The 20,490-nt window shown below is 42.3% G+C and overlaps 1 protein-coding gene across 1 annotated transcript in view; it reads right to left on the bottom strand.

Moving 5' to 3' along the window:
* Window positions 1–927: 927 nt before the first annotated feature.
* Window positions 928–20,490, bottom strand: part of LOC132469151 (BMP/retinoic acid-inducible neural-specific protein 3-like) — a 45,377-nt gene continuing 25,814 nt past the window's right edge. Inside the window, exons 3-9 of the mRNA XM_060067071.1 lie at window positions 20,268–20,458; window positions 15,449–15,639; window positions 8,383–8,488; window positions 7,905–8,141; window positions 6,500–6,722; window positions 3,496–3,838; window positions 928–2,609 (exon numbers count right to left, since the gene is read on the bottom strand). Coding sequence (XP_059923054.1) covers window positions 1,839–2,609; window positions 3,496–3,838; window positions 6,500–6,722; window positions 7,905–8,141; window positions 8,383–8,488; window positions 15,449–15,639; window positions 20,268–20,458 — 2,062 coding nt within the window. The 3' untranslated portion in view covers window positions 928–1,838. The remainder of the gene's footprint in view (window positions 2,610–3,495; window positions 3,839–6,499; window positions 6,723–7,904; window positions 8,142–8,382; window positions 8,489–15,448; window positions 15,640–20,267; window positions 20,459–20,490) is intronic.

The following is a 20,490-nucleotide window of genomic DNA, read 5'->3' as shown; positions in this document are numbered from 1 at the left end:
AAGAAATTGGCACAAAAACACAGCGTGTCGTAGCCATGGAAGCACCCAAAATGGATCCAATGATACTGTACTAGATACCCAACCTAAAAAGCCTTGCCCTCTTTTGAAAAGAAGCCATGCTAAAATGCGAGTAAATCTTTGAGTTGCACTTGCTTTTGAAAAATGGAGACGGCTAAGAGCCAAGAAAGATTTCAAGATGGGTGCCAAATTGTCCAATTTGAGCTTTGAGGTTTGTCAGTCTTACAAAAAGTCCACATGAGCAGCTTTATAATTTGCAAACAATAAATAAATTGTGCATGCATTAGCTGATCAACTTAAAGTGTATGACTCGCCATCACTTGTCATTATTAAAATTGAATAATTGCCTCATCTCAAAATATAATTTATCGACCGGCACATCTTGCGCTTGTTTTTTCGTTCAGTGTCCTCTACCTGACAACCCGTGTGAGCTCCGAGTGTGGGGAGGAGGAGAGGGCAGAGACAACTCTCTCCAATATTGTGTATTTGAAATGCAGTACACATTTTAAACGCTTTGTGGCAATAGCCCCTTTTACACAGAGATCTTCACAATATTGCTGTAAAGATGATCTGTCATTATGCTACCTTTGCTTTTTCACACACAGCCAAACAAAGCTAGCTTAATGCCGGAAACAAAGGTGAGAAGTGTAACACAATGTATCAGCGTCTAGTGTGGCGTTAAATATTGGCATCAGGAATTAACGTTACTTCCTAAATAATAATGGCGGTTGATGGTGAGTGTTGAGATGCATATGCTAGCACTGCACACTCTTAAAATCGTAAATCTTAAAATGGCTGATTTCTGCGAGCAATGTGTTCCTCGTTCAATCAGAACTAGGTTGGAGGAGATATTGAAGAGAACCATGGAGCGGTTCAAGGCAGAAAGGTGCATTGACCTTAGACACCGTATACGGAGACGTTAGGTAGTCTGTTTATTCTTCAGACATGGATAAATCCCCCGGTGGATGGTTGCAAACATTATGTCATCACACCCCGGTCCCGCAATACCGGTTCAAGATTGCTACACAGATGACGGCTTGAAGGCAGAACAACAATGCCACCCCATTCCTTGTCTGCTGGCTTGAAGGCAGAACAACAATGCCACCCCATTCCTTGTTTGTATGTTTTATACATAATGTAAGGTCGGAATCCATCTTGAACAGGCTGTGTAAAAGGGGATAATGTTACATTTAATACCTTCATGGTTCTAGACAACTTTAAATGATAACAAAATGCAATGAGGATGAAACATTTTCCACAACTGGAGTGTGTCATAACAGTATGTTTTAATATCAATTTTATCTACAAAATCTTGACTAACACCACTGTATTCTGGTCTTCATGGAAAGTGCACTGTCACTGAAGCAAAATAACATATAAAAATTACAAACAAATATACTGTACCATCGTTTAGCTTAAAACATCCATTCATTTGGCCTCAGTATGTACGGTATAAATGGGGCTCATATAGAAACAGGATGATTCAACATGATATAGTATAATTTGAACTTTCATGTGACTTTCATTTGTAAGAATCTCTGGTCTTGTGTAACAAGTTGTTGTGATTTCTTCTTTGTTTTCGCCAAGCAAGACAAACCAATACAACATTGCTTCCCCTGCTGATAACTACCACTCCCATCCCCCTCCCAACCACCCACACCTTCAGTTTATAACATAATTTGGTAAAAAATAAAATAAACCCACATTCATCTCCATGGTTCATGGTTATGACTCCAACATAACCTTGTTGCTGCATCACAATGGGCCATTCCGAATTTCCAACATTCAGTTTTCCCATGTTTGCTTCACCATAGCAGCCGCTAGCTGCAAAGTTTGGTGGTTTCGTAATCCTGCGAGTTAGGCAACCGAGAGCTGAATGCTTGCAGTGAGGCGTGTATGCGGACAACCTCACTTGCCGTGAGTTTGAGCCGGTGGCGGAGAAGACACGCAAACAGATCCAACTGCTGTTGTCCGGGAGGCGAAAGCCGGTTTATCCGGTCCCTTAACTCCAGGAGCTGGAGCATGGCCGTGTCCTGGGAGCCCTGGGTGTATGGGTAGTCCAGCTGCAGGATCAGATCCCGGATGGCCTCCGGGTCAAAGTGCATGCTGTAGCCAAACACCTGGATGCTGTTGATCTTCATGTAGCCCAAGTTGTGGCCGGGATCCGTCATTTCCAGAGGCTCGTAATAGACGCTGTCATTGGTGCTCCCCGGCGTCTTAATCCTGCTCCGAAGGTAGATGTGGATTGTCTCAAAGAACGTCTTCCATTTGTTGCCCAGTGTCAGGGTCCAGTTGAAGCACTCGAGGGGGAGGTCCAGCTTGTTGGACTGCCAGTCGGGGAAGCTGTTCTCGTTGACCGGGATGTACCAGCTCTCCGAATGGCTCCCGCCGAAGGGGTTGATGTAAAGTGTGAGAGCGGGCTCCAGGGTGCTGTTCTTGGTCAGGCAGATCTGCAGGGACACGCCCAACAGCATGTGCACCATGTTGGTCTTATACTTGTTGCTCTTCAGTGTCAGCAGCATCCTCTTCCTCCAAGAGGGGTCGAACCAGCTGTTGAGCCGCATGTCGTTGCTAATGAAGATGGCGTGGACCTACCGGAAAACACACACACACATACACACACACAAAAACGAAATGATATGCCAATTTGTTGCCAGTTATATGCAGACATGCATACACACACAGAGATACATGCACATGTACACACAGACATAGGAGCACACATGAACATGCACGCGCGTACACACACACACACACACACACACACGCATAAATGCAAATCAAACGTTATCAACACATTAAAATATATTCAATCATCATCAAAATGACCTTGAGTGATCGGGTGTTTTGTTTCTTTTTTTATATTCAGATTAACATTCTGTGGAAGAGTTATGCACTTTCATTAAAAACTAATGTGATGCAAAGTAATAAATGACTACTGGCCCGTTAGAAGAGGAAAACTGAGGAGGGGTCTCTCGATGTTCAAAGGACCCCCACAACCAGATTAGCATAAAATTACATAAAATGACACATGACTATGTGAGTTTAAAGCCAACTAAAGGTCAAAACAACAATGCTTACGTCAACAAGGCTATACGCTTATAGTTTCTAATATTCTAATGTGCTATACTAATAATATAAGTTACATTCTGGTCACAAACTCTGGATAGGAGTTATAATTAACAACATTAAATCATCGTATTTTTTTACTTGAGAGGCACTGTGGAGGATCTATTTGGTTTCCCTTTCTTGATCTCTGGGGCTGCATATCGTTCAGCGTTGAGAAGCGCAGACGGCTTTCGTGATGCATATTAACGTCAAGATACTCAGCACGACGCCTTGGGTCTTTTTTATCCTTTTGCAATAGGCTTTTTTTTTACCTTTAGATGGCAGCAAACTCATGCATTCCGAACCATGCTTGCATTTACTCAAACGGTTTTAACAAACGGTTAAAAACACTCTAAAGCGAACAAACACCTCTAGCCTGCGGTCAGCCCTCTGCAGCAGGTAGCGCAGCTCCAGGTCCTGAAGGTCTGTCTCGAAGCCCAGGTAGTTCTCTGTGGAGTCGGCCACCATCGGCCTGCAGGCCCCTTGCACCAGGGCAAAGCCCGCATTGCAGCCCCCACAGCGGGTGTGGTTGTCTGGGGCACAGGCAGCGCACGCGGGGCCCTCCCCGGTGACGCAGGGCGGGGGCAGCTGACAGGGGCTGTGCTCATAGCGGCATGTGCAGCTATGGAGCTCCTCAGAGAAGGTGCCCAGCTGGTTGTTCTCCGAGCAGTAGAGCAGGGACTGGAAGTGGCTGAGCCAGAAGGACCGAGGCCTGCGGGAGGGCAGAGGAGGGGAGAAGGATCAGCACAGGATGTAGTTACTGCTAGAAAAGCACAGCACCTGCATAACACATAGTAATGCTCCAACAATGAAACCTGTGCGATTTTCTGTTTATTATAGTGTGTGTTTGTATGTGTGTGAGAGAGAAAGGGCAGGAGATAAAGATAGAATAGGTAGAATAGAGTGACAGTGCCATGAGGTAAATTGCAAGTGAAAGAAGGTGGGGAACATAGAAAAAGTAACACAAACACACACACTAGGGCTGAGAAAAAATGTGACTTTGATCAGTTTGTGACATTAGGAGTGCGCTCTCAGCCGTAGGGGTAACCGACTTAGACATACACATGAAATCCCTTCGTGGCCTGGGTTTTTTGATATCCGTCTGAAGCACTTTGCTATGATCTCTGCTGTGCCTTTTATCCCACTTTCAACGTGTCTGCAAAACGCGACGAACATGACGTAAATGCTGCTGGCCCTGCCACTTAAAAGCAATGTTGGTTTTCCTTTGATGAGGGGCTTAATGTTCCAAACTTAACGATGGCCCAAGATGGCGACAGGTTAGTCTCTCTCTCTCTCTCTCTCTCTCTCTCTCTCTCTCTCTCTGCGGGTACAACCACCTGCCAGTGCAATGGTATAGTGTGGGAGGTCTTGGAAGTCCTGAAGGTTACACAATGTACTCTGGGGGATCAGCAGAACGTTTTAAGATTTCAAGATGGCCTGATTGAAAATCCGTTCCATTGCAAACTCCCATGGGGACCATGGAAGAGCGAGACTTTTTCCATTTCCCCGCGCTATGCCATTAATTCCTGCAAGGAGGGCACCTGTAAGTTGGTCTCAGAATAGAGCAATTGAGTATCCAAAGCATGGCCGCTATGGTGCTTCTGGCAGAGGATTCGGGGAATGTCATAATGGTTAAGGTTAATGGTTAAGGAACGTGTTGAGAGAAAGAAAACATGGCATCATGTAAGGTGCCAATACTTTATTTACTTTTTATTAACCCAGAAATAAACAAAATGTGTGACATTATTCTCTTGTTTTTCGACTCTCTGTGGTATTTACACACAAGGGCTTCTTGGAAAAACTTTCCAATTATTAATTTGGATAGCGAATTGTTAATTCATTGTTGTTTTGGTATATAGTTGCATTTGTGCAACTATAAAAAGCTGGCTCTTCATTCAAGGCGGTTGATACATAAATGCTGTTTGGGGCTTGCGTTGCTTTAGAGAAAATGCAATAAATAGGTTTTATTTCAACCAATGCCTTAGCCTTTACAACTTTAAATGTATGGGTTATGTATGCAGGTTGGTGAGATTATGATGCAATGCAATTGTTGATTATATAATAACAAAGAGACAACATGAGGAAATATGTCCATGAATTGTGCTCATCCTTTGTATTAAAGAGGAAGCATTATTGAAGGTTCCTAAAGCCTTTGAAAGAGAAATTACAGCACTTTCAACATTCAACAGCTGCAATTTTTTTGGTCAAAAGTCAAATCCAGCCGCCATTTTGTTCCAAACAGAGCTAAGGGCGGTCTTATGATTAATTCAATAGAAATCCAATTTGAATAATTCAAAAGCAGGTCTATTTATTTGACCAATTTTAATAGTTTCCTAGGGGCTTGATCAGAAGCTTACATGTAAGGAAAAGCTTCTCTAAGCTTAATCTTTTTCTGGTGCATGGTGAAGAAAAGCGACTGGAAATTGGACTTTAAGCGTCATTATTGCCTAATGGAAAAGGTTTGAGCTACATATGCTGGTACAGTCAAGCCAAGCACTGCTCTTTTCATACTATTGTTCACTCGTTACACTCGAGGACAGAGAGAAGGCAGCGAGCGGAAGCAAAATCAATCACATCTCTCATCTCTCCCATGAGACGCGATGTCATTACTGTGTGTGTGTGTGTGTGTGTGTGTGTGTGTGTGTGTGTGTGTGTGTGTGTGTGTGTGTGTGTGTGTGTGTGTGTGTGTGTGTTGGGGGTTGTGTGGATGTGATTGTGTGCGTGTGCATCTTTGTGTGTGCTTGTTAGTGTGCATGTGCACGTGTGTGCTTGTATGTTTGTGTACTTGTTTCCATGTGTGTGTGTGTGTGTGTGTGTGTGTGTGTGTGTGTGTGTGTGTGTGTGTGTGTGTTTGTGAGTGTGATTGTGAGTGTGTATGTATGTGTGTACACGTGTGCCTTCAAGCGCCTCCACAGACTGGCAGGCAATCCTTCCTCTATCATGTTCCATTGAATATGGAGATTCCTATACAGTGTGAAATAGAGAGAGTGTTTCAACACTTGCCAGGAATAACGTAGATAAACAGGAGCTGGGATGGGGGTGCTGCCTCGCTTTTAGCCAAGTTCCCCAGTGGGCGGGATTATATGCACCACATAGATCAATGATCCATGTCTATTTTGATTTTGTGGCATCAAATAGAGAGAGTATTAAGAGTTTGTGCGTGTGTGTGTGAGAGACGGGGAGAGAGCGAGCCAGGAATAGTTAAGAGTAGAATGGAATCAAACAGGCGGCATTAGCAGGTAACATCTCCAGGCAATACTGAGGCCAGCCTTCCTTGATTAAAGCATACATTGGGTGACGGGGGTGTTTTGTATGTATGTGGGTGTGTACGTGTCGGCGCACATGGGTAGAGATAACGTAGTGGGGGCTTTACCGTTCCCTGGGTAGGTGGATGTGTGGCTGTCTCTGGCAGCGCTTGCTGAGGCTGAATAGCTTGAAGACGACCCGCTGGGCCCGTCTGAGCAGTGACTGCATGCTGTTCTCCAGCTGCTCGTAGCGCCACTGGAAGGCGCTGTCCAGCGACCACGTGTGGCGGATGGCCGAGACGTTAAGGAACACATTCTGGGGCAGCCTCCCGAGGAAGCTTTTGAACTCATCTTTTTGTTTTAGATGTTGTTTTTGTAGATATGGGAGAAATAAGAGGGAGATAAAATAGTCAGTAACGCTACACCAGTTAAATACTGTGTGATTTTGGTTCTAAAAACATATGTTTTTGTTGTTGTTTTTTAGCCTAAAAAACAACAACACACTTATCCACTTATAGTGGATAAGTGTGACGCTATTGCTAGCAGGCACAAGGCCAAGTTTGAACCCCACGTACATACGCATAAGTGACACTTAGCGATGCTCAATAGCGACAGGATCACCGCAGCGCATTCCGATGGTTGTCACCAGTGTTTAAACATGCTTCTGCTCCGACTACTGGCATTTAATCCTGCTGACAAGGCAGCGGTAGTTCTGCAAAGTCTTTTCACGTCCCCTGCTTGAAGGACACTTTTATGACACTTATGAGGAATTCTGCATTCTGGGCACGCTCCTGCCCTCTCTTCTCACCCGGCTATTAAAACATAAACTTTGAAAGTAATTGCACTTAGAGAGATTTCCGCCAAATTTCCGGAGCAGAAAAAAGGCCTCCATTTTGATTTCACCTGAGTAATAATAGTCGAGGCAGGGTGACCGAGCATGGCAATAATAACCAAACATTATGCTAAGTGCTTCTATTCAGGCTGTTTCTGCACTGATGTGAAAAGGCAAACGGGCCATAAATGGGTTTTATAGTTGATTAATCTGCTTCAGACATATTGTAAACTACCGTAGGTGAGAGCTGGTGTTTTTATCTTTTGTCTTTACCTGCTGCATCATTGAGTTGATTTGCTAGGTGCGCACAGTGTTCCAAAACGAGGGAATCACAGCCTCTCATTACAGTTTAGAGGCCTGTAAATAAACCATCAGGGAGGAGCACGGGCCTACTACCCTACCGTAATCTTACTTTGTCACCAGTGCCAAATTAACGCAAAACTATTACATTTTTCTCTTCATATTTTGAACATGCTCACATGTATTACTCTTTTTAAAAACCATTACAAATAGGGTTGTAATTGGGTTGGTGATAAGGTTGGTAATTGAAGATTTAGGACGATAACCAGTAAATGATACTGAGGTGAATAGTATGATCAGTGATCTGGAATTACATTTCATGTGTTAATTAACAGAGGATGTGATGGGCTGGAAGTGAGAAATATGGAGAGCATAACTCTGCGTCCTTTTTCTCCTCTTACCTGATTCCTCAAAGTCTTTGTATAGCATTCCCCATGTCTCTGTGATCCTCTGCAGGCTTTCTTCCATGGCCTGAATATCCATATAAGGACAGTTGCATTCTGGGAATTTTGGATTGCACTTGCACCAGCAGTCGTTCTCCCTGCACACAAACTCTCCCTCTCCGTTGCACGCAATGTAGCTCAGCGCCGCCTGCACAAAACCTTCCCTCAGGTAGTTTGGGAGGATGACCTGCAAGCCTATAAAGGATTTTAGTGCCACAATCAAACCGTGAACTTATAGAGACAGTGGAGGCAGTATAGTGGAGTGAAGTGACGACTGGAGCTTACAAGCTACTGAACAAAATGTGCATAGGTTATTTCAGCCTTCAGGCTTCTTATTTTGTGCTGGTACTGCATGCATGCTTTTATGGGTATGTTATACAACACACTACAGTGTCTGCCATGGGTATGTTTGAGGCTGTAGGCAAGTAACACTTACCTTGCAGCTGGACCTTATTTTCTGGGCTCTGCACAAGAACAGAGCTAACGGAATCAAGGTTGTCATAGTTACTGCATCCGAGAGGACCGGTTCTTGTCTCTGTCACCTGGGCAACAGAAATAACACAATTCCCTTGCATTTTTCATCAAGTGAATACATTTACATTTGTGGAAAAGTATTAATCTTTAGAAGTACTAAATTTAAAGAAAAAATGTGAACAACAATGCAGGAACCCTCCTGCGTTTTTTCTGATTTGCTCGCTCTTGTAGTGAATTTGCATTGGCTTTGACATTTCAATCATCACTCATCCATTGCCAAAGTCAAACGCCAGCCCTTTATGAATGCCTAAATACCAGAAAGAGATCGATTTGGGCAGAGCATGGAAGAAAAAAAAGGAAAACTGCATTGAATCATGGTCATGCCAGTCTTTTCTTGTCTCGTCCAACACCAAATACACCTGCATTGACCTTTTTTACAAAACAGCTCAAGCTAATGATTCTCTCGCACTTAAATTGCAACAAGAGATCTAAGCTTCAACAAATCTTTAATTGTGTCTGAGGTTTTTTTTGGGAGCAGGGGTGTTCAACAAAATGGTGGAAAGCAATTTTTCTATCTTTGTGGTTGCGCGACAATGCATTTCTTTCGGCAATTTGTCCTGGTCAAGCTTGTCAGCGGACAGTTGGCGTGACATAACAGATGGATGAGGTGGGACAATGAGGGTCAGCCGATCAGTAAGACAATCATGAAGGGCTTGGAGGGACTTGGGAGCCCAGATGAGCACTGTGTCTCTGCGGAGGGAGAGAGGGAAAAAAACTGAATAGAGCTCCATAATCAGCTTTCAAATCCAGGAGGAAGGGATTTGCAGGATGGGGGGGGAGGCTGTTGAAGAATAAATATGCTCTTTAGAATGGGGGAAATTGAGTCCACCTTGGTGCCATTCTTCCTGTGGTGAGATATTGACATGCCATTGTGAATCCCTTGTTTTGGCCACGGTGGAGTCTTACCGCTGATACGGATGTGAGGAAATTAGATACATGGGTGGATTTTCCAAAGCTCTTGAATATTGAATCTCTGAGACGTTATTTGATATGCCATACGATATTGCTATACGGCAAACGTTGACTGATGAGCAGAGGATTCAATTTCCGCTCTCTATAGCAGATCATATTCATTGCAGATACATTCTGGCATATATAAAACATATTTATTGGAACATTATTGGCCACCTGTATCACATTGTAGAGATTTCAGAGCAAAGTAGGGGGATTGTGAAAATAACCATAATGAAGCTACTTCGCCGTTTTAATCATAACAATATGGCCGTTCACCAAAGAGTTTATACAATGTTGAAACATTTGTATTGACATTTTCAAACAAATGCAAATTGAAGATTTTGAAGGCGGGACATTGCACGGAAGGAAACACATAGTTAAAAGTAATTTACCCCCACCAAATAAAGGATAAGAAAAAAAACACAAACTTGAAAAATACAGACAGTACTGTGAACTGTGGATAGCTTTGGACCACCGATATCAACAATAGAGGCCCTGGTATATGTAAGCGCTTATATTGAGCCAACGCTAGCACCCAAATGATCACCCTGAAATCAAATGAAAAAAAATAAGATTCTGCGTGTTCCTGTCCCCAGTCTCGTTCATCACTCTTTGTAAGACACTCACGGCAAATATAGTCGACATCGATTTAGTCTGGGAAATTGTCAAATCATAACACAAATGATCCCTACCGCTCTCAACAGCTGGGGCCATTACTCATTGTGCAAACAATCTGGAGCGATCACTTGGCTCCTAGAGATGCACTAACTCTCCTTTAAGAGACCAGTTTTTTATTCCATGAACAGTTAAAGAAAAAAAAAAAACATTTGTTCTTAAAAATAAAATAAAATGCTTCCCGTCCCACACACACACGCTCACTGCTGATCTTGTTCAATTCCAAAGTCACATAGAAGAGCCCTTGACTGTGGCACTTGTCTGCCACTGTGTGGGTCAACACCTTGTGGAAATGATGTACATCTTCCGAGAATGTGTTATATCTCTCTCTCTCTCTCTCTCTCTCTCTCTCTCTCTCTCTCTCTCTCTCTCTCTCTCTCTCTCTCTCTCTCTCTCTCTCTCTCTCTCTCTCTCTCTCTCTCTCTCTCTCTCTCTCTCTCTCTCTCTTCCCCAGTGATGGAGGTGATGCTCTCTCGTCCTCCTCTGCTCCCACCTGTCAGATACGCCCGATGACTGCCTTTGGAGCGTGACACCATCTCTTGCTGTCTCTTTCGCCATCTTCTCTCATCTTTGTCTTTCTACACATACATAAGGAATTCCCCCACCTCAAAAAATAAGATCCAAGGCATGTGCTTTCAGACTGAGATGAATGGGACTGTGGCAGCTGCTGACAAGCATGCATCCCTCACCCGGCTGTCAGGGCCTAGGGCCCTCAGAAGGTCATAGGGGCCCTCAGAAGGTCATGTGGGCCATCAAGGTTCATAGGGGCCTTCAGAAGGTCATGCAGACCCTTCAAAAGTTGACGTGGAACCTCATGTAATTCCAACTGTATGTGGTGGTGTGTTAAAGTGATGGCATACCGCGTGTGCAGCGTTGTCATAATATCCATAAAGATGTATTCTCCAGTCCAGTGGGAAGAGATGCCCTGATATGCTTCACAATGCAAGATTTGAAATATTAACAGGAAAGGAAAACACATTTTAATCTGATATCCTTTAAATTGCTCTGTACTTAGAATAGAATAGAATATAATTCTTGATTGTCATTGCACAGGAAAACAAAATTGGATTGCAGTCCTCTTGGTGCTTTATAAATAAACAGAGTTATAAAAATAATATAAAACAATACAAAACCATACAATACTCATCCTATGAGGGGCCGCCTGGGACAGAATTCATACTTGGTCTTACAAATCTTGCATATACAACACTATACTCATACACACACACTATTATACTCCTTTTACATGTATGTATGAGAGTGTATAGTCGTGCATGTGAGAGAGTATAGTAGTGTATGTGAGAGAGTGTAGTAGTGTATGTGAGAGAGTATAGTAGTGTAAGGGAGTATAGTTGTGTAGGTGAGAGTATAGTTGTTTATGCAAGAGAATATAGTAGTCTGTGTGAGAGAGAATAGTAGTGTGTGTGAGAGAGTATAGATGTTTATGCAAGATAATATAGTAGTGTGTCTGAGAGGTTATAGTTGTTATGCAAAAGACTATAGTAGTATGTGTGAGAGAGTATAGTAGTGCTTGCGAGAGTTTGAATGAAACGGAAGTGGGTTTGAATGAAACGGAAGTGAGTTTGATTCCTCAGTTCCTGATTGGCTGACAGAAGAGGCGGTAGCTTCTGGCGCTCAAAATACTGCGCCGTCATTTCACTCTTGAATCTCCAGCGATGTTGTTATGCTGCGTTCGCACCAAAAAAAAATGTGGCCGCTTGTTCGTGTGGTCGCCTGAGTTTGAGAGAGGCTTCCTCTTCTGGCCGCCAATTCATTCTCAACCATGGCCAGTCTCTACGTGTTGTGGAAGTACCAGGGACGTCGCAAAAACCGATGCATTTGTTTAGGATTCATAGTATCATCCGTTCGATCAAATATTCTAATCCAGAACACTCCGGGAGCTCCGGAGTTCAATTGTAATGACCACGGAAGAGGCAGTGAATGAAGTATTGCTTAGACAGCGATTTATTAGATACCACCGCTAATAAACCGTAGGAACACACACAAGACCGGTAACCACGACAACGCCGCTGTTGTGCCAGAAAGTGATTTCAGCCGCGGGAGCGCGCACAGCCTGTAAAAGCTAGGCTATGTCGCCTCAAAACGTGTGTGTGGCAGCAAAGTCTGATCAGTCATACTAGTCAATAGCACTACAGGACTATTGTCCGCTGTATTAACACAGATATGTATTTTAAGGTGACATCGACGTTGTACGGGGATCGACGTCTGATCTGTCATACTAGTCAAGACTATGCAAGAGAGACTATAGTCGTATGTGTGAGAGAGTATAGTAGTGCTTGCGAGAGAGTTTGAATGAAACGGAAGTGGGTTTGAATGAAACGGAAGTGAGTTTGATTCCTCAGTTCCTGATTGGCTGACAGAAGAGGCGGTAGCGTCTGGCGCTCAAAATACTGCGCTGTCATTTCACTCTTGAATCTCCAGCGATGTTGTTATGCTGCTCACGTGGCCACCTGAGTTTGAGAAAGGCTTCCTCATGTCACCGCGAATTCATTCTCAACCATGACCGGTCTCTACGTGTTGTGGAATTACCAGAGACTTCAGAAAAAACGACGCAGCCGTTAAGGATTCATAATATCACCCGTTCTAAAAAATATTCTAATCTAGAAACCTAGGAACTCCGGCGTGAGTCCAGGAGCTCTATTTCTAAATAATATAAGATGATATAATATATAGTTATCTTTATAATATAAGATTGTAGCGTCACAGGGTTTGGGAGATGGGGGCGGGCCTTAGCGGGGGAGCTCTCGTCGGGATTCGGCTACGCAGGATTTGTTGTGGTTACCGGTGTTGTGCCATTAAGTGTTCAGCTGCCAGAAAGTGATTTCAGCCGCGGGAGCACGCACAGCTAGGCTATATCGCCTCGTAACATGTGTGCAGCAGCAAAGTCTGATCAGTCATACTAGTCAATAGCAATACAGGACTATTGTCCTGAATGCTATCAACTAATTTTAAGGAATATAAAACATTTCAGTACCAAGAGAGGGCTTGAGATCATTTTCTGGCAGTAGGATACGACTCTAATGTGTCATATTTTCGCTTTAATTATTACAGCTGATAAAAGAGACTGGATTTGCTCTTATCTACCCCACATAGCCCACATGAATGTTATAGTGTCAGTTTGAATCCTAATCTATTTAATGTGATAGGACCTACTCATGAATGTTATCAATTCATTTTGGGAAGAAAAAAACTTCTTCTTGAAAAATCTATAAGCTGGGAAAATAATGCATAGTAAGAAAATACATTTTTTATTGTATAAAAAAGACACACAGAAATAATTTCGATTAAATTGGTTTAAAAACATAAAGAAGGATAATTGACTCACAGACAGTGGTCCGTAGTGCTATTGACTAGTATGACTGATCAGACGTCGATCCCCGTACAACGTCGATGTCTTGTCCCCTTAAAATACATATCTGTGTTAATACAGCGGACAATAGTCCTGTAGTCCTATTGACTAGTATGACTGATCAGACTTCGCTGCCGCACACACGTTTCAAGGCGATATTGCCTAGCTTTAACAGGCTGTGCGCGCTCCCGCGGCTGAAATCACTTTCTGGCAGCTGATCACTTTTTGGCACAACACCAGCGTTGTCCTGGTTACCGGTCTTGTGTGTGTTCCAACGGTTTGTTAGTGGTGGTATCTAATAAATCGCTGTCTAAGCAATACTTCATTCACTGCCTCTTCCGTGGTCATTACAATTGAACTCCGGAGCTCACGGAGTGTTCTAGATTAAAATATTTTATAGAACGGATGATATTATGAATCCTAAACGAATGCATTGGTTTTACCGACGTCTCTGGTAATTCCACGACATGTTGAAACTGGCCATGGTTGAGAATGAATTGGCGGCCAGAAGAGGAAGCCTCTCGACGCGAACAAGCGACCAAATATTTTTTTGGTCCAAACGCAGCATAACAACATCGCTGGAGATTCAAGAGTGAAATGACGGCGCAGTATTTTCAGTGCCAGAAGCTACCGCCTCTTCTGTCAGCCAATCAGGAACTGAGGAATCAAACTCACTTAAGATTTATTCAAACCCACTTCCGTTTCATTCAAACTCTCTCTCAAGCACTACTATACTCTCTCACACATACTACTATACTCTCTTGCATAACAACTATAATCTCTCACAAACACTACTATATTCTCTTGCATAAACATCTATACTCTCTCACACACACTACTATTCTCTCTCACACACACTACTATATTCTCTTGCATAAACAAAGTATACTCTCACATACACAACTACACTCCCTTACATACACTACTATACTCTCTCAAATACACTATTACACTCTCTCACATACACTACTATACTCTCTCACATACACTACTATACTTTCTCACATATACTACTATACACTCTCATACATGCATGTAAAAGGAGTGTAATAGTGTATGTGTATGAGTATAGTGGTGTATATGCGGGATTATAATAGTGTGTGTAAGACCAAGTATTAATTGCTTTGTATGAGATTTTGAATGCATGATGCACAATGCAAAAGACAATATTCAGTATTTCCATGGAGTTTGGGATTGTCCCATGTTTACCAGCTTTCTCTTCCACCTAATAATCGTACTTAGGCCTCCGTTTGGTTGCATAAGATGCAATTAGACGTTGGCTGGCCGGTACAACAATGTACTTTTACGTGATTGATGTTGGTTCTAGCTGTGTGTGTGCGTGTGCGTGTGCGTGTGTGTGTGCGTGTGTGTGTGTGTGTGTGTGTGTGTGTGTGTGTGTGTGTGTGTGTGTGTGTGTGTGCGCTATTGAAGGGCCTTGTGTGTATGCAGGTCCAGGGGTCAATGGACCATCCATCTGTCATGCTATGGTAGATAGCCATTGTATCACAAACTGTAGGACGAGAAGGGCAGCCGGAGGGGGGGTTGCTTGACGCAGTCCTCTTCTCCTCAATCACCTTATTAACCTATGCTATCTAAAAGTGACCATGGGGAGGAAAAATCAATCACGTGCCCCCAGTTTACCAAGATCATTTGTCTTTTTACTATTTTTCCCCGAGCATGTATGCTGAAGCTAACTTCAGCGAGTTGTGCTCAGTAGCGTCTAATGACCACATCCCATGGGGGGGTCGCAGTCCTGCAACCCCACACCCTCTCCCTCTCCGCTGCTCACTGCTCCGCTGTTATTGCCTTCATCGGTATGTCCGCCTACCATCTACGCTGTCATTTACAACCCCAATGTCCCCCTCCACCTAGTCATCGCACACGCACAGACTGACATATGTAGGGGCTAGCATTAGCGGCTGTCGTTAGCAGCTAATTTCGGAGGTTAGAGATTAGCGGTTAGCTTTACCTTGATGGCCGTGGAGGCGATCTGGATGTGGTGCAGCTTGCGCAGGGTGCTCTCTCTGTCGATGAAGTAGGAGGCGGCCAGCTGGTGCAGGGCCTCCAGGGTCACCGCCGAGGAGTTGCCCGAGTAATCGCTCACCTCGGCTTTCTTGCTCAGCTTCCTTTTGTCCACAAATATTGTGAGAGCCTCCTCTCCTGCCGCATAAGGGTGTCAAAGGGGAAATCACATGAGGCTCGTTGGTAATAAAGTGTTTAGAAATTTTAGGCAGAGGATACATTTTTAAAGATGACTGTGGCTCTGGTTGTCTCGTGGATTGGATACCATGGCATCTTCTGCATCGTGTTTAATCATTGTATATTTGTGTTGGTGTCGCTGCATATTATGACTACAGGTTACCTGTAGTCTAGTATATGTGTCTTTGTGTTGAGTATGTTGAGTTTCTGACTGGGCATACAGAGATAAAATAATGCATCGATCAATAAGGTGATCAATAACACTTTATGATTTCAGATAACGAGTTAAAAATCATGTCTCGCACAAGGTATTTTCCTTTGTTCATTTACATCAATTGGTGGTATCCTACACTTTCTGTAAAGCCCAGCCAGATGGTGATGTCGACTTTGAGCTAATTTGTTCTAGTTTGTTTTGTTTTGCATAGCAAAAGGTTAACAAGATTATGGGCATAGCTAAGTCTATAAATAATTTGTTTACGTGCCCCTTGCATAGGGGGAACAATACATCAGGCTATTTCAAGCTAACTGGTATTGTTTCTGGGGTGAACAATACATCGGACAAAATATTGAATGAGTGAAGGTGCACTTTTAATTATCATGTTTAATCATTGTGTTTACTTGTAAGAAAATTTGGTTCTCCTTATTTTCTCTTTCAATGGTTAATTTGGAGTTTTCAATTTATTTTCTAAATGACAAAAAATAAGAAAATCAAGAGAACATGTGGAGTTCAGCAATCGTGTAAGATTTGGAATTAATGATAACAGTGAATTAAATATATGTGTTAGCTTATGTCCAGCAGTTACGCTCGTAACCTAGAAGGGCATGCACAGTGCATTCAGGTTGAGGGGGCTACGCAGGTTTGTGCTGTATTTGACTGTGATGAAGCTGATTAAATGTCATAAGGCCTATATATTTATGAGAATAATCTTTTAGTTTGCTTCCTTTCTTAAATATTTTAGGGCAGCCAAACGTACAGATTTGTGTGGGACAGTCCTGATTTATTTAACTATTAGTACCATGTCCAGCAAAAAGAGGACCATGTGACGCATTTTAACAAACAAATTCATTAAATTGTATATGATGTATTAAAATGTACTCATTGGATTGTATCTGCCTATGTATCAATTGTGATCCAATGCACCAAACGGATCGCAAGCATCCATGCACCAGTGCAACTGGCATAGGACACAGAACCCATACAGTAAATGTATCTAACCAAAGGCTAACCCATAGAAAGGTCATCTGAACCGTCAACCTTAAGCAGCGGACCGGGTTGATGTGCAGCACTGTACACAATAATAAAAGTATCAAGGAGGTCTACATCGTCTCCTTGACTTCTGCGAGTACTTGAGCTAGCAATACGAATAAAATAACAATAATAATCATAATAATAATAATGATACATTTGGAGGGAGACTTTTAAAAAACGATCTTACTGGAAGAATGACGATTGGTAAAGGTGTTATTAAATTTGGTGGCACAACCAACATCATTGACATTGGCAACCGCAACATCAGTAATGTACAGTCCTATGTTACTATGACCTATTACTTAAAACCCTTTAACAGGTATTCAAAATGTGCTGTGCGTATAGAAGTGTATCTCCCTAGAACAGAAATAAGCAGGTTAAAAACTGCAAGGCCAATGGAGCTCCGGTGCAGGTTTTACAACCATAGATTGTATAACATATTGTTGAACCAAATTTTAAATAGTCTGTATAGCAGAGATTAAACCGGCTTCACACATGTGTACAATTGTCAAAAATGATCGCAGGCTGTTTTCACACCAAATCCAAAACAAATACACGAAAAAACGAATGCATGATGACTCCAGATTGAGTCTATTAATGAATTCGGTCAGCCTTCTTCACTGTGGGGAAAATCCAACAACAATTATTGATATCCCGCGCATGGTCATGTTTTGATCAGAGTGTGCACGGAGGGGAAGGCTATTCAAATAAGGTCTGCTGTCAGTGTGTTGCTGAGAGAGAGAGCGAGAGGGAATCAATGTGTTGTGCGCTGCTCTGCAATGAGAAACGATTTCACCCATTTAACAGAAATTGTCAATATATGGGAAACACTATCGATTGCGGACAGTTAGGGGTTACATGGCGTATCGATGTTCACACATTGACGTGTGAACAAATGTAATGAACCGTTACCCTGAGTTAAACTACAGATTTCTCTGGGTTTGAAAATTGTTGGACACAATTTGGATAATCTTACCTAAGTACACCCCTCAACAAAACTCATAACAAAGGTCTAGTCCTTTTTTGATATTTTCATGCGTAAATGGTACATATCTATCCTTTAAGTAGGGATTAATGTGATCAACTGTCTTTTGTTGATCCCAATAAAATACTTCAAAATAGTCAATAGCTGTATTCTGACAATCCATGAATGGTTCCCATCCGTCAGATATTTTAAGTGGCCGTATACGTAGAAGACTTTGCCCTAATAACTTGTTTAAATTGCAAGGAAGTTCTGCAATTATGCAGAAGTGAGATGCAACAAGGAGACAGTCTTGCCACATAGCTTGGAAGGCTAACAATAGAATCATGAATCATCTGGTTATGTCAATTTTTTAATAGGTCAGTGGGATGAACAAATATTAGGCTATTTTTCCCCAAAGCTGCAAACTCTTTTGTTATGTAGACTTCGGTATTAAACATTACCATGAAGATGCTTCTTATCCTTGAAGCAACAAATTCAAGTCAAGTTATTTTGTATTACTCTTTGTTATAATTTTGGTTCGAAGATCAAAGTATAATTTGACCAGTTCTGTGCCATAATGAACAGTATAGTACCTAGCATTAAACATTAAACTCTGGGGTAACACATTACCATAACCGAACACTAATTAACAATTAATTAACATTTAGTAATGAAGTTATGCACAATATTATATGGCATTAGCTTTGGGGTCAAGGTGAATGTTAGTGTATGTTTGTTTTACACAAATTTCTGGTAAGAAAATAACATTTGTCACATTTTCACACCTACCTGCAGAGGATTAGATGAGAAATATTTTGATTGCGGATGACGAAACCATGAACCCCAAAAATGCCCCATTTAGTAGCAACCAGCAACAATAACAGGATGTTGGCTTTCCTGCTGCTTTGAGCACCGGTTGTGCTACTTTCTTGTGCTAGTGGTTGAATAAACTTAAAACGTTTCCATGATTTACGCACAATTTTAAGCGGTAGTGTTCAGCTCAAGTTGTGTCTTTCATTCTATGTGCCGTTTACACATTTCATGAAGTTTATACATTTGTCGACACTGAAGCAATCAATTTTTAATCCGAACAGCACATTTCTGGTCAAAGCCCAAGGCGCGACAAATTCTGCATTTTTCTATACTTTCTTCAACAAAGAATGGGCGATATGCCAGACAGCCAAAGATGCCTTATTTGTGCTGGTTGCAAGCACAACTTTTCAAAAGCAGCAGTCCAAGCTAAAGCAGGCTTTGTTGAAGAGTGCTAAATGTGGGCCGAGTGGGCCTTTTTTTGGCCTTTATTTATTAATGTGTGTGTGTGTGTGTGTGTGTGTGTGTGTGTGTGTGTGTGTGTGTGTGTGTGTGTGTGTGTGTGTTTGGCTATGGATGGTAACATGTTAAAGATGTGAAGGCTTTTTCACAGATCTCTGCAATGCAATGACACATTATTTTTTGCCACAGTCCTGTGATTTGCTATTGAGTTACTTGTTTTGACTTATCGTATCGAACCGGGTTTATTTGTCGGTTTCCTGTGTGGGTAACACCTCAGACTGCAAGTTTTAATTAACTTAAATGAAAGAAAAAATATAGGATCTGCCACTCTGGGGTCTGCAACATCTACATTTGAGTGGAAAAGAATCTGGTCCCAAATGCATAATTAGCTCACAAGAAATGTTCCGAAGAGCAGAGTGCAGAGTTTGGTGGGCTTATTCCGAAGGGTACAATTAGCAAACCCAATAAGGGTTTGTACAGAGCACCCCTTGATAAAAAAATAAAGTGTAAATCTGTGCGTATGGATGAGTAAAGCGTATGAACAGATTTGTAAAGTGTAAGCACAGATTGGTAAAGTGTGCCCTCAGAGGACCACATGGATCTTTTACTTCAGTAAATGGACCTGCCTTGGACCACGTTGACCGCTTCTTACCTCCTACTTACTTCTTTACTTTAAATACAATTAATCTAGATTTAAGGGCAGTTTTAATGATAATGAAATCAGTGCTATTCATTTAGCAAATGAGATGAGACCTTTCACAGCTTTGTGTGCATTGTTAGTGCTTTTCACATGAAAACCAATTCAAATTTAAATCTAGATTAATCTGATGTACTTGGAAGAAGTTATCATCGTAATTCAAGGCTGGTCGATTTGCTTCACAAAAGGCATGCGGATAGCAAATCCATGCTTTATCAATCTGTGCACACACTTTACCAATCCGTTCGCAAGTTTTACCAATCTGACCGCACACTTTACTAATCTGTGCTCACGGATTTAAACATTACATTTTTTATGTTATTATGACCCCTCGGGGGAGCTTGGTAGCCTTACACATGCAACACTCAACCTTCTTAAAGTGAATCCATACAATCCTCTGTGTTTACCTCCTAGCGTCGCTGACAGCAGGAAATGGGTCCCATACTTCCTGATGAGGTTGTCCGTGATCATTTGGGTGGAGGGCCTGCGACCCAGCATCCGAATGTTCCTGACGAACTCGGGTGTCAAAGTGAGCGGAGACTCCAGGAATTCTCTCCTTTCCACTGCCAGGTTGTTCACCTTCCATCGCCCAAATTCCCTGAGAAGGTATGCAAGGGGGAAAAGGGAAAT

The sequence above is a fragment of the Gadus macrocephalus genome, chromosome 12 (assembly GCF_031168955.1).
Source record: "Gadus macrocephalus chromosome 12, ASM3116895v1".
NCBI lineage: Eukaryota > Metazoa > Chordata > Actinopteri > Gadiformes > Gadidae > Gadus > Gadus macrocephalus.
This window is presented reverse-complemented; position numbering and strand designations above follow the sequence as displayed.